The 18,092-nt window shown below is 37.5% G+C and overlaps 1 protein-coding gene across 9 annotated transcripts in view; it reads right to left on the minus strand.

Annotated features, from left to right (window-relative positions):
- The window catches only part of CFAP91 (cilia and flagella associated protein 91), a 153,659-nt gene that overhangs the window by 79,371 nt on the left and 56,196 nt on the right, over nucleotides 1–18,092 (minus strand). For all 9 annotated transcript variants that reach the window (XR_008617499.1, XM_024120311.3, XM_024120310.3 and 6 more), the window contains 3 exons: nucleotides 6,569–6,746; nucleotides 3,216–3,373; nucleotides 806–988 (listed from right to left, as the gene is read on the minus strand). Coding sequence is in view for 8 of the 9 variants with exons in the window: in XM_024120311.3 (XP_023976079.1) it covers nucleotides 806–988; nucleotides 3,216–3,373; nucleotides 6,569–6,746 (519 nt within the window). In the remaining variant the exon portion in view is untranslated. The remainder of the gene's footprint in view (nucleotides 1–805; nucleotides 989–3,215; nucleotides 3,374–6,568; nucleotides 6,747–18,092) is intronic.

Raw genomic sequence — 18,092 nt, forward strand, 5'->3', positions numbered from 1 at the left:
CGGGGCACGAACCTGTGTCCCCTGCATCGGCAGGCGGACTCTCAACCACTGCGCCACCAGGGAAGCCCTAACTTATATTCTTGATGACTTAGATTATAAAATAAGAAATGCATTCTAAAATGAAAACATTGCCTTACAAAAATGTAACATTCCACAATAATAGACAGAAAATTAATGATCATATGAAACATGGCACCACCATTCTAAAGTGGATGTACACCAGGTTATCATATTCAGCTCTGGAGATGGTCACCCAGAGGTGCAAGTTCAACTGTGTGACCATCAACTCATGATCTTGGCCATGTGATACTCCAACCTCTCAACTGAAATTTAAATAATTTTAAAAAGCCTCTCTTGGACTTTATAACAGGTATAACCCTCTCCACTAATTTATCCCCTACTATCCATCCGCTTGCCCACTAGTTTTCTGGCATTTCTTCATAAAGAGCCGATTTCATTATATATTTCTTGTTTGCTTCACAAATCTGGTATAAAATTTTTTTCTATTTCATTTTTTGCAAAACTTTGATTTTACTGACATTAAACATTTTTAAATGTTTAGTAGTTTACTGACTTTACTCCTTAATAAATTGTTGCATAGTGTATCCATTTATTTATTTGGGTCTTAGCAGTTTTTATTGGCTTCTATGAACTCATATTATTAATAATACTAAACATGTAATTGCTGTTTCTTGCAAATATTTTAATTTTTGATTAGCTTTTAATCTAAATTGCTATATTTAATATGTTTATATTTCTAAGATAATCCTCTTATACTAGAATTGTAATTATGTGAATTGCTTACCTTCATAGGTGTTGAGATAGTGGTTTTTTACTACAAAGTCCTCTGAGTTGTTGTCTGTGAAACGACCAAGGCGAGATAGAGGTCCATAGACCTGTGATGCATAATCAGAATAATCCTTGATGATATTTCTTCTCTCCAACTTCCCTTCTATATTCTTTCCCTTTCCCAAAAGTTTTCTGATTGCTAAAATAAAACATACCTCCATGACTATCTCCAAAATATTGTTCTGAATGGTCCAAATGCAGACTAGTAAACCATAGTTTTATTCACAGGAAGGCTACTGAACTGAATAAATTTCATTATGATCACTCACTACAGCCAGAACACTTAAAACACAGATCTGACATCTGTGTGATCCAGACTGTCATGAGACATGTGGCCATGACAGAAGCTGAATCAGCTAGTGTTCTCAATTGGTACTCATCAAAAATCTTTTATAACTGCATTCTAAGCTCTGGGCCAGAAAGAGGTATTCAATGAAAGTTTGTCAAATGAATGAAAGAAACTCAAAGTAACTGAAAAATACATGTTCAATAGAGACTGAGGGAATTATTCTCTCCTAAGAGAATAATTAAAAGGGAAGGAAGACTACAGGTTCTTCAAAAATTTCTGTCCATCTTGGCTAACACCAGAATAAATCAGAATATATCCAAGCTTATAGATTTCAGAATTGTTTGGCAGTCTCAGCTGTACACAATAGGAGTTTACTCATCTAAGGAGTCAGGCTTACTACTTCCACCTGTTCCTTTTCTTTCAAACCCATCACAGACCCATCCCCTTTTGAAGGCTCTACATCATGCACTCTCAATGAGTATAAAACAATATTATGAGATTTTGAAGTCACAATTGAAAGAGGTGGTTGCATTTGCCACTGCTGCCTTTTGGATGTTATTTATATTTGATCCTCAGTGCTTCTGTGTGTGACTTGGGATTTCATAATTACATAAAAATAGTTTACATTTTAATAGTTATGTATAAAAATTAGTCAACCCATCATTGGTTATATCTAGTACTGAAAAGAAAAAACTGTTGACCACATCTAAATGCATACCTAGCACCTAGTTAAGTAAAAATTCATTTTCTCACACACACAAAAAAATTCAGGGGCATATAACAGTGAGAACAGATAACAGGAACCTGACTTATCTGGGCATGGGGGTCCTTGAAGGTCTCCCCTGAGGAAGTGACATTTGAGTTGTGCCTTAGCCTGGGTTCCCCCAAAGGCAGAACCTGAGACAAAGGCATGTGTACAGGTAGTTTATTTGGGAAGGTGATCCCAGAGGGCAAGAGAGAGGGACAGGAGGAGTAAAAAAAAAAAAGAGAAAGTAAGTCAACCCATCACTAGTTATGTCAACTATTGAAAAGAAAAAATGTTGGCAGTATCTAAATGCATAGGTGCAGCTAGTTAAGTTAAAAGTTATTTTCTCACATCAAGAAAAAGTTTAAAAGTTCACTAAAGGGCTTCCCTGGTGGCGCAGTGGTTGCGCGTCCGCCTGCCGATGCAGGGGAACCAGGTTCGCGCCCCGGTCTGGGAGGATCCCACGTGCCGCGGAGCGGCTGGGCCCGTGAGCCGTGGCCGCTGGGCCTGCGCGTCCAGAGCCTGTGCTCCGTAACGGGAGAGGCCACAACACTGAGAGGCCCCGCGTACCGCAAAAAAAAAAAAAAAAAAAAAAAAAAAGTTCACTAAAAATAACTTTTAAGGAATTAATTTTTTGTAATTGTTTTGCTAGGAAAAATATTTTGAATAATTTTTAATGTGATTACATTGCTATTATTATGTGTATAAATTGCTAATTTGCATATATAAGCAATGCATTACAATTTTTATAAGTAAATTAATTATATTAAAAGTCACTCAGCAAATATAGCAAATAAAGCTAAATGCTAATACGTTAAATTTTCTTAATTTAAATTTTAATTAAAATTTTTAATTTATTCTTAATCCTCCACTGACTTCTGTTTTTATGTATAAAGTACACATATATTTATAGTACATAAACAGATATACAGTATACCTGTGGTATTAAAATTTCATGACAGGGGGATGAATTGGAAAAAAGATGTCTGAATGTCTTTTTTAGTGGAAACAATGAAAAAAAGGTTGAGAAACAGGGCTCTCTATCCAGGGCCTCAGCCCATGAATATGCGGAGCCCAACACCTACCCACACAATCACACACACACCCCATAATGTCAGCAACTTGACTACCTGTTAGAACATCATTACTTGATTTTCTTAGTGAGGAATTTTCCTCCACCCTTCTACTTTGGAGAAATAACTCATCTCCTGTTCCTTATCTATTAACACTAGGACCAAAAAAGAATTATATCACAGTTAAATCAGGTTTGGTCAAAGACCCAAAGCAGAGCCAACTTTTCCATTCTCTTCACGGTTCATACTGCACCATCACCTGATACATGTGTGCGTTGAATCTGTGCCAACTTTGCCTCCTTCACCTCCTGCAGTTTAGACCACTGGGCATTCAAGCACGCCATGTTTACTTCATTTTGATTCTCATCACGCTTCTTCAGCAGCTCTTTTAGAACTTCCAGGCGAATCTCCTGCAGTCTTCAAGTGAATCACAAAACATAAAGCAGTCTACAATCTCTCAAACGGGGTGCTCTACTACAGAGAAAGGGAACACTTGCCATAAACAGAAGCTTCTCTTTGGGCTGGTATCATATTCATGTATCTTAAAAAGACCACTCTGGCAAAAGTGTGACAAATGAATTGGGGGTTTGGGGTGGCAACTCAATAGTGAGCCTCTGTATAAGAGGAATACGTATGGGTGTAGTTCTGAAGGACAAAAAAGAGTTTGCTAGGTAGATGGGGTAAAAAAGGGTTCTCCAGGCAGATGGGCCTAAGTGAACAGCAGAATGTTTGTGTATAGTTCCAGGTCGACTGGTATTGCTGGAGAGTTAAGTAATAGGAGGAGTGAGAGAAAATGTGGTTGTGGCATGCAGCCTTAAGTGGTGAATGTGAAAATGCCAGTAGCTGACACATATAGATAATTATTCTTCGCTTCCCTTCCCCTCACCTTCACCTTGTTCTCCCAGGACTACCTTGCTTATGTGTACATATGACTTCAAAATTTGTACTTCAGCCCAGGTATTTCTGAACTAGAACTTCTATCTACTTGAATCTCCAGCTATATCCCCTGACAACCTCAAAAAAACCGCACTCATTTTATTCCCCCAGAAATCTACCCCTTCTCTTACCTTCTTCCCTCCTCTAATGATTCCTTCTCTACAACACTTCTTACATCTGTTCCCTAGCCCATGTCTTTGTCATCTCTCTCCTGACTTGGACTCTGGTTTGTTAGTCTAGTCTTTCCTCCTTCCAATCTTTGTTCCACACAGCGGTCAAGATTTTCCTTTCTAAAATGGAGATTTGAATATTTTACTTAAAAATTTACACAGTATTTATTCAGTCACTCATTTGTCAAATATTTATGCCAGGCAGGGAATAAACAATGGTGAACAAGATAAAATACATTGTCTCAAGAAGCACTGTTCTAGTGGAGAAGACATATAAACCAACATTTACAACACAGGGAGATACATACCAGGCCAAAAGAATGAAAAGACTTCTGTGGGAGAAGAAATGGCAGAGCGCCTCTTCTAGCACTATTCCCAGTTGATCAAAGGGAAGGAGGGGGATGGTGGGGAAGCCTTCCTTCAGGAGCCATTAACTCAGCACTTGAGGATAAACAAGGGTTGAGATTTGCCACATTGACAAGGGAGAAGTGCGGCCTCAGCAGAGAGAGCTGAATATTCTACTCAAAAGGACTAGAGACAGAGCAAACATGTTATACTGGTGGAGGTTCTCAAAGTGAATATATATGGGAGGGTAGGGAAACAGTGACAAGTAAATACAGGGAGGTAGGCGTTTTTAAAAATAAGCACACACCAACAGTCCCCTTTCTTTCTAGAGTTGGAAATCCTAGGTTCAATTCTCAACTTCATCACTTACCTCAGCCTCTTCAGTCATAAAATGGACGTAATAATAGTATCCATCCCCTAAGGTTGTTGTGAACGTTAAATGAGTGAATGTACACAACATGCTAGAACAGTAGTTCTCAAACTTGAGCATACATCAGATAACCTGGAGGACTTGCTATGACACAAATTGCTGTGCCCCACCCTCTGATTCAGTAGGTCTGGGATGGAACCTGAGAATTTGCATTTCTAATAAGTTCCCAGGTAGGTGCTGATGCTACTCTCTGTGGACCACACTCTGAGAACTACTGGCTTAGAACTTAGCTCAAGCATGAAATAAGCACTCTGTAAGTGTTGAATGCTTTATGAATATCATCATCATGTCTATCACCATCATCATCATCGATATTATCATCTACCTGATAGCTTTTTACTCATCCTTCTACATACAGCTCAGAAGCTACCTCATCTCAGTAATTTTCCCAAATATCTACCCATCTCAAACAGAACTAACTGTTCTCCTGCCTGGGTTCCCCTAGCTCTTTGTGTATAGAGCAGCACATCACCTGAAGATCCTGCCTGCGAGTTATTGGTTTGAAGGTCTTTCACTCCATCCCCACCCACCTGCCCCCCTTCCACCCCTCACCCCCTGTTCCGATGGTCTATAAGGAGCTCTGTCAGGGTAAAGCAGTTTCCTGTTTCCAGTCCTGAGGAGGGACTCAAAATATATTTATTAAAATTAACCTCAGTTTAACCAAAGTACTCATGTTCTCAGGTGATATCTTCATTCTGGCCAGATACATTTTTACTATTCTTAATGTCCTTCTGACAAGAATATTCCTCTTCAAATTGCAGCAATAAATTTAAATTTCTGCAGACAGGATTGGGTATGTGACACCTACTCTGCCCCAAACACTATTTTCTATTAAATTGCAAGCTTTTACCAAACATCACAGTCTGCATTCAGGGTTAATCAGAAGGTGTTGCAAAAACATAAACATATTTTGAATTCAGAACCACACTGAACCCGTAACTCTATTGGTCCCTAGCTTGCTTGTGTGTAAGCACACTGTCAGGGGCTTGGTAGTACTGCTGTGAGCAATGAAGTACCTCAGCACAGCCTGGAACAAATGGCACCCTCAAACTTCCCTTCCTTTCCTTCTTGCTAGGGAGCTGTAATTTTTTGGTCCTCATCATTTCTACATATTCCAGAGACAACTTCATTACTGAAAATACATCAGTTAAAATGACTGAAAATTCAACCAGAAATAACTTAGCATATTATTACTTATGTACTATGAGCTCATCTCTTAATTGAAAACTTCCACTGTTTGTCTTTTAAACAGAAAAATACCTCATTGGCTATAGCTAGAACCCAACGTGTACTGACGGTGAATCCAGTACCAGGGAAAAAGAGATGGGGTCAGCCAGGAGGCTGTTTGATGGATAGGAAGAGGGCCAAAGTCTAGGGACCATGGCACTGGGAATGAACAGAAAGGGAGAGTTTGAAAGACATTTTGCAGAAATCAGTGGGATTCTAGGTAAGACCCTAAAGAGAAAAGGGAAGAGAAGAATCAGAGATGCCTTGAGGAATTGTTTAAATTTGGGTTCCACACTGAACTACACACACAAAGAAGGCATTATACATTTTTATATTATTGGAGAGAAAATTATAGAGCTATTGCTTGTGAAGCCCAATTTCCTAACTCTAAAGATTAAGGATTGCTTTTAAACCCATACATTTGGGAAAACGCTCTATAGGTTAAAAGTATTAACATTAATCCCATCTGTGCAGAAGCAATTATCTGGGTGATTAAGAACCTACTTTTCGATCTCCTGCTCTCTGAAGGCCCACTCCTTCCTCTCCATGGCATTCATCATCCTCCTCCTCTTCTCAAACTGGGAGGTGTCACTCAGAGCAGGGAGAGTGGCTTCCCAAGCACGCTTCTCCCGGGCACGTTCTATCATCTCTACCTCAGCTTGTCCTGCTGGGAGACCTCGACCTGGAAGATGAAGCAGAACACTTTAGAAACACACAGACAAACTCATGTACCTACCAGTATTTAATTTACTCCCTTTCAGTTCCTGTCCTCTTTAAATTCAAGGGTTATGACAGGATGAAATGATATCAGGATACATCTCCAGATGTGCCTCAGAGTTTATTATCTGCCCTGCACTGTCTCTTGTTAACAATTCAGCCAGAAGACATTTTAGTTACATGTAAGATGCTAGAAAGTATTTGAAGATATCAGGTGATTATGAAATAATCACACCTTGGAATGTCCTATATTGGAAAAATCCATATTTTGAAATACAAAGAAATATCAAAATAACTTGCAGAAAGGTCATAGTTAGTACATGGTGAAACTCAGAATTTGCAAATGGCAATCTGACCTTTATGGTCTATGTATTACACTATACTCCCTCTCTAATAAAAACAAATATGAAACAAACATGAACTATACAGACAAGCCCACAGCTAATATCACACTCAACAGTGAAAGGCTGAAAGCTTTTCCTCTAAGATCAGGAAAAAGAAAATGGTGCACTCTCTTACCACTCCTATTTACATAATACTGGAAGCCCTAGCCAGAGAAATCAAGCAAAAAAAAAAAAAAAGAAAAGAAATAAAAAGGCATGCAAATCAGAAAGGAAGAAGTAAAATCATCTCCGTTTGCAAATGACATGATCTTATGTAGAGAAAACTCTAAAGACTCTATCAAAAAACTGTTAGAATAAATAAAGTTGCAGGATACAAAATCAATACATGAAAATCAGTTGTATTTATACACACTAACAATATCTATAAAAGAAATAAAACTATTCCATTTACAATAGTATCAAAAACAATAAAATTCTTAGGAATAAATTTAACCAAGGAGGTGAAAGATCTATACAGTGAAAACTATTAAAACATTGATGAAAAAAATTGAAGGAGACACAAGTAAAAAAATATATATATCCCATGTTCATGGATTGGAAGAACTAATATTTTTAAAATGCCCCTACTACCCAAAGCCATCCATAGATACATCCCTATCAAGAGTCCAGCGGTGTTTTTCACAGAAATAGCAAAAACAACCCTAAAATTTATATGTAACCATAAAAGACCCATATAGCCAAAGCAATGTTAAGAAAGAACAAAATTGGAAGAAACACACTTCCTGATTTCAAACTATATTACAAAGCTACAGTAATCAGAACAGTATAGTACTGGCATAAAAACAGACACACAGAGCAATGGAACAGAATAAAGAGCCAGAAGTAAACCCATGCATGTGTAGTCAACTAATATTTGACAAGGGAGTCAAAAATAGTCAATAGGGAAAAGACAGTCTCTTCATAGTGGTGCTGGGAAAACTGGGTATTCACATGCAGAAGAATGAAACTGGACCCTTATCTTACATTTTTCACAAAAATTAACTTGAAATGGATTAAAGACTTAAAAGTAAAATGCTTAGAAGAGGGCTTCCCTGGTGGCGCAGTGGTTGAGAGTCTGCCTGCCGATGCAGGGGACATGGGTTCGTGCCCCGGTCCGGGAAGATCCCACATGCCATGCAGCGGCTAGGCCCATGAGCCATGGCTGCTGAGCCAGCACATCTGGAGCCTGTGCTCCGCAACGGGAGAGGCCACAACAGTGAGAAGCCCACGTACCAAAAAAAAAAAAAACAAAAACAAAAAAAAACGCTTAGAAGAAAAGATAAGGGAAAAGCTCCTTGATATTAGTCTTGGCAATGATATTTTGGATATGACACCAAAAGCACAAGAAACAAAAACAAAAATAAACAAGTTGGACTACATCAAACCAAAAATCTTCTACACAGCAAAAGAAACAATCAACAAAATGAAAAAGCAACCTATGAAATGGGCAAAAACATTTGCAAACCATATATCTGATAAGGGGTTATATTCTAAATATATTAGGAACAAATATTACTCAAAACAAAAAACAATGTGATTTTAAAATGGGAAAAAGACCTGAATAGACATTTTCCCAAAAAAGATATAGAGATGGCTAACAGGTACATGAAAAGGTGTTCAACATCACTAATCATCAGGGAATTGCAAATCAAAACTACAGTGAGATATCATCTCATGCCTGTTAGAATGGCTGTTATCAAAAAGAAGAGAGAGGACACTCTTCTCTTCCAAGATGGACTGCATTCTGCCTATGGAATGTGTATCTCTGCTTTCATTTTACTATGGTTTAATTCTTTCTTGTGCGAAGCCAAGGACCCTCACTTGGCGGCCTGTCCCAGGAACTCACCCAAGACCTGGAACATGACCACCCTCTTCAAGCCCCATTTTCCTGCAACCTCTTTACAAAGGATATTAATAAATCTCCTTCTTACCCCCCCCCAAAAATAAAATAAAATAAAGACAAGCAATAACAAGTGCTGGCAAGGATGTGGAGAAAAGGAAACCCTTGTGCACTGTTGGGGGGAATGTAAATTGGTACAGTCATTATGGCAAATAGTTCCATAAGAATTCCACAGAGGTTTCTCAAAAAATTAAAAATAGAACTACCATATGATCTAGCAATTTCCCTTCTGGGTATATAGCTGAAGGAAATGAAATCACTACATCAAAGAGGTATCTGCACCCCGTGTTCGTTGCAGCATTATTTACAATAGTCAAGATGTGGAAACAGCTGAAGTGTCTATTGGCAGATGAATGGATAAAGTGATATATATAAAGTGATATATATATATTCAGTCACAAAAAAAGAAGAGAATCCTGCCATTTGTGATAACATGGATGAAACTTGAGGGCATTATGCTAAGCAAAATAAGTCAGTCAGAAACAGATAAATACTGTATAATCTCATTATATCTGGAATCTAAAAAACTGAAATCATAGAAACAGAGAGTACACTGGTAGTTGCCAGGGGCAAAGTTGTGGGAGAAATGGGTGAAAGTGGTCAAAGGGTACAAGCTTTCAGTTATAAGATGAATAAATTCTGGAGAGCTAATGTACAGCATGCTGACTACACTTGACAAAACTGTACTGTATACTTAAAAGTTGCTAAGAGTGAATCTTAAATGTTCTCACCACACACACACACACACACACACACACACACACACAGTTAATATGTGGGGTGATGGATGTGTTAACTAACCTTATTGTGGTCATCATTTTGCAATATATATGTGTACCAAATCATCATGTAGTACATCTTAAACTTACACAATGTTACATGTCAATTATGTCTAAATAAAGCTAGGAAAAAGAACTATAAACAAAATATAGTACTATTTTTAATTTAATATTTACATATGTGATATTTTACTATAAATATTCTGTTACTTGCTTTTTTATTCAGCTTTGTTTTGGGAATCTGGCCATGCTGATATATAGACGTAATTTCATTCTTCCATTGTAGGACTCTACCACAATTTAAGCTATCTGCTCAAATTGACATTTAGATTGGTTCTAATTTTTTGATTACACATAATAATGCTGCAACAAACATCTAACACTGGTCTCATTATGGCCATGTATGAATTTCTCTAGGAACCTTAGAAGGATCTAGAGCCTAGCAACTAATCACAAAATACAATCATTTAAAATATTTCTGAATATTGCCAAATTTGCCTCCACAACGCATATTTTTTCTCAAGCTTTCTGAGATTCTCCTGACCCTCTTCCACAGTCCATGCTACCTAATCTCAGCTGCTTTTCACAGTCCTTACAAGTATTTAGTGGTTCAAAGACTCATATATATGTGAGTTTCACTGAGAATGGAATTTGTTCTTGGGAGTTGTTCTTTTGGAGTTGAGCTTGTTGCTTTTGTATGATTTCTGGGAAGAGAAAAGATGCTGATTTACATACATGGTTATACTGCGAGTAGAGATTTGGATTAGAATTGCTTGAAGACATAAAATACTTGTGAGAGAAATAATACTTATTCAAGCATGAGTCTTCCCATTTATAAACATGATATTCTTCTTTTTTTGTCAAATCTTTGTGTATGTGCTTAAGGAACAATTTATATTTTTCTCCATAAATGCCTTGTGCATGTTTTATTAAGTGCTTTCCTGGGACTTTGTTATTTGTTGCTATTAAAAATATAATTTTTCAATAATATTTCTAATTACATCTTGCTCATACATACAAAAATTACTGATATTTGTATGTTGGTTTCATAATAGGATACCTTGTTAAACTGAGGTTCTTAGTTCTGATAATTTATTTCATTTGATTTTTCTATATGAGTACACTGTCTGCAAATATAGTTTTGCTTCTTCTTTCTAGTCCTCATACCTAATTCTTCTTATCTTACTGCACTGACTCAATTATTTCTCTATCAGGATGCTATTATTATCATATTGGGCAAACAATTAATTGTTGGATGAAACTGCCCCATGCAGGGCAGGATGTTTAGTATCCATGCCAGCCTACCTCCCCCAAACCCAACCCATTTGTCTCATCATTATTACATACAAAAATGCCACCCAGGTTTCCAAATGTCCCTGGGGGTGATGGGTCATAGCCTAGTTTAATAAGCTCTGGGCTAGGATCTTCTCTGCATTGCTAAATAATAGTGGTAATAAAGGAATCACTGTCTTTTTCTTTATTTTAAGGGTAAAGCTTCTCAAGTCTCACCTTTAGTATTATGTTTATCGAAGATAACCTTTATTAAGTTACTCAAATTTCCTTCTGATCTCAGCTTATTTAGAGTTTATAACATGAATGCATGTTGAATGTTATCAAACAGTACTTTTCCTGCACCTATAGAAGCATTTTTCTGACATTTTCTGTTAAAATGGTAAAATGCATTAGTTAGTTTTCTAATATTGTACTAAACTTGAATTTGTACAATTAACCCATTCAGTTATGATAAGTCATCTTTTCAAAATACTACAAGAGGGCTTCCCTGGTGGCACAGTGGTTAAGAATCCACCTGCCAATGCAGGGGACACAGGTTCGAGCCCTGGTCCGGGAATATCCCACATGCCGTGGAGCAACTAAGCCCGTGTGCCACAACTACTGAGCCTGCGCTCTAGAGCCCGCAAGCCACAACTACTGAGCCCACGTGCCACAACTACTGAAGACCGTGCACCTAGAGCCCGTACTCCGCAACAAGAGAAGCCACGACAATGAGAAGCCCGCACACCGCAACAAACTGTAGCCCCCGCTCACTGCAACTAGAGAAAGTCCGTGCACAGCAACGAAGACCCAACACAGCCATAAATAAATAAATAAATAAATAAATAATAAAGTGTACAATTCAATGGTGTTTATATAAAAATAAATAAATAAATAAATAAAATACTACAAGATTTGATTGCTGAACCTAGGGTTTCTGCTCCAGCAACTTGGGAGATGACCCTGCCCCAATAGGGCAGTGATGGCCACTGAGCAGAGAGGAAGGCCTGCCTCACACCTGGCTATGGCCCTACCCCCTCCATCTCTAACCCTACCTCCTACCAAGTTGACAGCTGCCAGCACACCCTGAGTAAACAAATGACTTCTGTTCACGTCAAATCTAGCTCTCCCACCAAAGGCACTGGGCACATGCAGACTATATAGGGACACTTGTACATAAGCCCACCCATTAAAGATCGCTGTAGGTAACTATTTCACCTAAATTCATAGAGACAGAGAAAATTAAGCAACATGAAAAGACACAGGACTGCATCTCAATTGAAAGAGCAAGAAAAAAAACCCTGGAAAAAATAATGAAACAGAAATAAACAATTTATAAGATAAAAAATCCAAAGCATTAGTAATAAGAATGCGAGCTGAATTAGGGAAAAGAATAGATGAGCAGAGTGAGAATTTTAACAAGGAACTAGAAAATATAAAAAAACACCAGTTATGCGCTTCCCTGGTGGCGCAGTGGTTGAGAGTCCACCTGCCGATGCAGGGGACGCGGGTTTGTGCCCTGGTCTGGGAGGATCCCACATGCCGTGGAGCGGCTGGGCCCGTAAGTCATGGCCGCTGAGCCTGCACGTCCGGAGCCTGTGCTCCACAACGGGACAGGCCACAGCAGTGAGAGACCCACATACCACAAAAAAAAAAAAAAAAGAACCAGTCAGAACTGAAGAATACAATAACTGACATCAAAAACACACTAGAAGGGGGACTTCCCTGGTGGCTCAGTGGTTAAGAATCCACCTGCCAATGCAGGGGACATGGGTTCAAGCCCTGGTCTGGGAAGATCCCACATGCCATGGAGCAACTAAGCCTGTGCACCACAACTACTGAGTCTGCGCTCTAGAGCCCACAAGCCACAACTACTGAAGCCTGTGTGCCTAGAGCCTGTGCTCCACAATGAGAAGCCACTGAAATGAGAAGACTGTGCACCACAACTAAGAGTAGCCCCCACTCACCACAACTAGAGAAAGCCTGCATGCAGCAACAAAGACCCAACACAGCCAAAAATAAATAAATTTTAAAAAATTAATTAATTAATAAAAAAGAAGATGAATAAAAGCTTGTCTTAAAAAAAACACACTAGAAGGAATGAATAGCAACTAAGTGATAAAGAAGAATGCATAAGTGATCTGGAAGATGGAATAATGGAAATCACCCAATCAGTGCAGTAAAAAGAAAAACAAACTTTAAAAAATGAGAACAGTTTAAGAGATCTCTGGGATAACATCAAGTGTACCAACATTCCCATTATAGGGGTTTCAGAAGGAGAAGAGAGAGAAAGGTTGTGAAATGTATTTGAAGAAATTATGACTGAAAACTTCTGGAACCTGAAGAAGGTAACAAATATCCAAGTACAGGAAGCAAAGAAAGTTCCAAACAAGATGAACCAAAACAGACCCACATCAAGATAAATCATAATGAAAATGGTAAAAATTAAAGAGAGAATTCTGAAGGCAGCAAGAAAAAAACAAAGAGTCATTTACAAGGGAATACTCATAAGGCTATCAGCTGATGTCTCTGCAGAGACTCTGCAGGCCAGAGAGAGTGACATGATATACTCAAAGTGCTAAAAGAGAAAAATCTGCAACCTAGGATACTCTATCCAGCAGGATTATCATTTAGAATTGAAGGGGAGATAAAGAAGTTCTCAGACAAGCAAAAAACTAATGGAGCTCATCAATACTAAACCTACCCTAAAAGAAATGTTAAAGGGTCTTCTGTAAGTGGAAAGAAAAGGCTATAATAAAAGGTAAGAATCTATGTGGAGGAGGGGAGTAAAAAGGTAGATATTTTGAATGGGTGTGAACTTAAATTACTACCATTTAAAACAAGTAGATGTAGTTATAGGTCATAATATAGGAATTCCATGGTAACCACAAATCAAAAACCTACAACAGATACACAGAAATGGAGAGGAAAGGAACATAAGCATACTAGTAAAGAAAATCATCAAACCACAAAGGAAGAAAAAGAAACTAAAAGAAGAAGAAAAGAACAGGAAAGACCTACAAAAGCAACCAGAAAACAAGTAACAAAATGGCAATAAGTAAATAACTATCAACAATTACTTTAAATGTCAATGAACTAAATGCTCCAATCAAAAGACATAGGGTGGCTGAATGGATTTTTAAAAACGCAAGACCCATCTCTAGGCGGCTTACAAAAGACTCACTTCAGAACTAAATACACACAGAGACTGAAAGTGAGAGGATGGAAAAAGATATTTCATGAAACAGAAATGACAAGAAAACGAGGGTAGCAATACTCATATCAGATAAAATATACTTTAAAACAAAGGCTATAAAGAAAGACAAAGAAGGGCATTATATAATGATAAAGAGATCAATAGAAGAGAGGATAATATACTCGTTAACATATATGCACCTAGTACTGGAGCACCTAAATATATAAATCAAATATTAACAGACAAAAGGGAGAAATTGACAGTAATATAATAATAGTAGAGGACTTTAACACCCTACTTATATCTGTGGACAGATCATCCAGATAGAAAATCAATAAGGCATTAGTGGTCTTAAATGATACAATAGACCATACGTTGGACTTAATGGATATCTACAGGACATCCATCCAAAAACAGCAGAATACACATTCTTTTCAAGTGCATATGGAATATTCTCCAGGATAGATCACATACTAGGCCATAAAACAAGTCTCAACAAATCTAAGAGAATAGAAATTATATCAAGCATTTTTTCTGACCACAACAGTATGAAACTAAAAATCAATTATGGCAAGAAAAATGGGAAAAGCACACACATGTAGAGACTAAACAACATGCTACTAAAAACCAAAGGATCAATGAAGAAATCAAAGAGAAAATCAGAAAATATCCTGACAAATGAAAATGGAAACACAACCTTCCAAAAATTTATGGGATGCAGCAAAAGCAGTTCTAGAAGGGAATTTTGTAGCAATACAGGTCTTCCTCAAGAAACAAGAAAAACCTCAAATAAACCACCTAACCTACCACCTAAAGGAATTAGAAAGAGTGAAGCCCAAAGTCAGCAGAAGGAAGGAAATAATAAAAATCAGAGAGGAAATAAATAGAGCAAAAAAAAATTAGAAAAGATCAATGAAACCAAGAACTGGTTCTTTGGAAAGATAAACAAAATTGATAAAACTTTAGCCAGGCTAACAAGAAAAGAGAGAGGACCCAGGTAAACAAAACAAGAAGCAAAAGAGAAGAAGTAACAACCAATAACACAGAGCTTTACAAACTCATAACAAAGTACTACTAACAGTTATAAGCCAACTAATTGGACAGCCTAGAAGAAATGGAGAAATTTCTAGAAACATACAAACTTCCAAGACTGAATGAGGAAGAAAAAGATCATCTCAACAGCCAGATCACTAGTAGTGAAATTGAATTTGTAATTTTAAAAACTCCTACCAGGGCTTCCCTGGTGGCGCAGTGGTTGCGCGTCCGCCTGCCGACGCAGGGGAACCGGGTTCGCGCCCCGGTCTGGGAGGATCCCGCGTGCCGCGGGGCGGCTGGGCCCGTGAGCCATGGCCGCTGAGCCTGCGTGTCCGGAGCCTGTCCTCCGCAATGGGAGAGGCCACAACGGAGGGAGCCTGGCCACCGTAATGGGAGAGGCCACAACGGAGGGAGGCCCGCATACCACAAAAAAAAAACAAAAACAAAAAAAAAACTCCTACCAAACAAAAATCTGGGACCAGTCATCTGCACAGGGGAATTTTACCAAACATATAAAGAAGAGCTAACAATATCCTTCTCAGATTAATCCAAACACTTGAAGAGAATGAAACACTCCCAAATTCATTCTGTGAGACTACCACTGCCCTGATATCAAAACCAGACAAAGACACTGCAAAAAAAGAAGATTACAGGCCAATATCTTTGATGAATATAGATACAATAATCCTCAACAAAATATTAGCAAACTGAATCCAACAATATATAAAAAGGATCATACACCATGATCAAGTGAGATTTATTTGAGGGATGCAAGGATGGTTCAGTATTTGGAAACCAATCAACGCGATACACCACAGTAACAAAAGGAAGGAGAAAAATCACATAATCATTTCAATAGATACAGAAAAAGCATTTGACAAAATTCAAAATCCATTCATGATAAAAATTATCATTGACATTGGTATAGAAGGAACATATCTCAGCATAATAAAGGTCATTTATGAAAAACTCACAGCTAACATCATACTCAAAGGTGAAAAGCTTTCAGTCTTTACTCTAAAATAAGAAAATGACAAGGATGCCCACTCTCACCACTTCTATTTAATGTAGTATTGGAAGTTCTAGTCACAGCAATCAGACAAGAAAAAAAATGCATCCAAATTAGAAGGGAAGAAGTAAAACTATCACTCTTTGTGTATGACATGATACTATATATAGAAAACCCAAAGTCTAATACCCAAAAAGGTATTAGAACTAAAAATGAATTCAGCAAAGTTGCAGGATACAAGATTACTATACAGAAATCTTTTACTTTTCTATATACTAACAATGAACTATCAGAAAGAGAAAGCAAAACAGAAAAGAATCCCATCAAAAAGAGTAAAATACTAAGAATAAACTTAACCAAGGAGGTGAGAGACCTATACTCTAAAAACTATAAAACATTGATGAAGGAATTTAGAAATGATACCAAGAAATGGAAAAATATCCTGTGTTTTGGATTGGAAGAATTAATATTGTTAAAATGTCCATACCACCCAAAGCAATCTACAGATTTAATTCAATCTCTAACAAAATACCCATGACATTTCAACAGAACTAGAACAAATAATCCTAAAATTCATATGAAACCACAAAAGACTCCAAATTGCCAAAGTAATTTGAGAAAAAAGAACAAAGCTGGATGTATCAAGCTCCCTGACTTCAGACTATACTACAAAGCTACAGTAATGAAAACAACACGGTACTGACACAAAAACAGATATAGAGATCAATGGAACAGAATAGAGAACTCAGAAATAAACTCATACTCCTATGATCAATTAATCTATGACAAAGGAGGCAAGAATATACAATGGAGAAAATACAGTCTCTTCAATAAATGGTACTGGGAAAACGAGACAGATACATGTAAAAGAATGAAATTAGAACATTCTCTCACAACGTATACAAAATAAACTCAAAATGGACTAAAGACCTAAGTGTAAGACCTGAAACCATAAAATTCCTAGAAGAAAACATAGGCAGAACACTCTGACATGAATCATAGCCATATTCTTCTGGATCTGTCTCCTAAGGCAAAGGAAACAAAAGCAAAAATAAACAAATGGGACCTAATTAAACTCAAAAGCTTTTGCACAGCAAAGGAAATCATTGACAAAATGAAAAAACCTACTGAAAGGGAGAAAATACTTGCAAGTGATATAACTGACAAGTGGTTAATATCAAAATATATAAACAGCTCATACAACTCAACATGTAAAAAACCAAACAACCCAATTAAAAAATGGACAAACGAGCTGAAGAGACATTTTTCCAAAGAAGACATACAGATGACCAACAGGCACATGAAAAGATGCTTAGCATCACTAATCATCAGAGAAATGTAGACCACAATCAGAATACCATCCAAAGCAATCTACAGATTTAATTCAATCTCTAACAAAATACCCATGACATTTCAACAGAACTAGAACAAATAATCCTAAAATTCATATGAAACCACAAAAGACTCCAAATTGCCAAAGTAATTTGAGAAAAAAGAACAAAGCTGGATGTATCAAGCTCCCTGACTTCAGACTATACTACAAAGCTACAGTAATGAAAACAACACGGTACTGACACAAAAACAGATATAGAGATCAATGGAACAGAATAGAGAACTCAGAAATAAACTCATACTCCTATGATCAATTAATCTATGACAAAGGAGGCAAGAATATACAATGGAGAAAATACAGTCTCTTCAATAAATGGTACTGGGAAAACGAGACAGATACATGTA

Source organism: Physeter macrocephalus, chromosome 1, assembly GCF_002837175.3.
Source record: "Physeter macrocephalus isolate SW-GA chromosome 1, ASM283717v5, whole genome shotgun sequence".
Lineage (NCBI taxonomy): Eukaryota > Metazoa > Chordata > Mammalia > Artiodactyla > Physeteridae > Physeter > Physeter macrocephalus.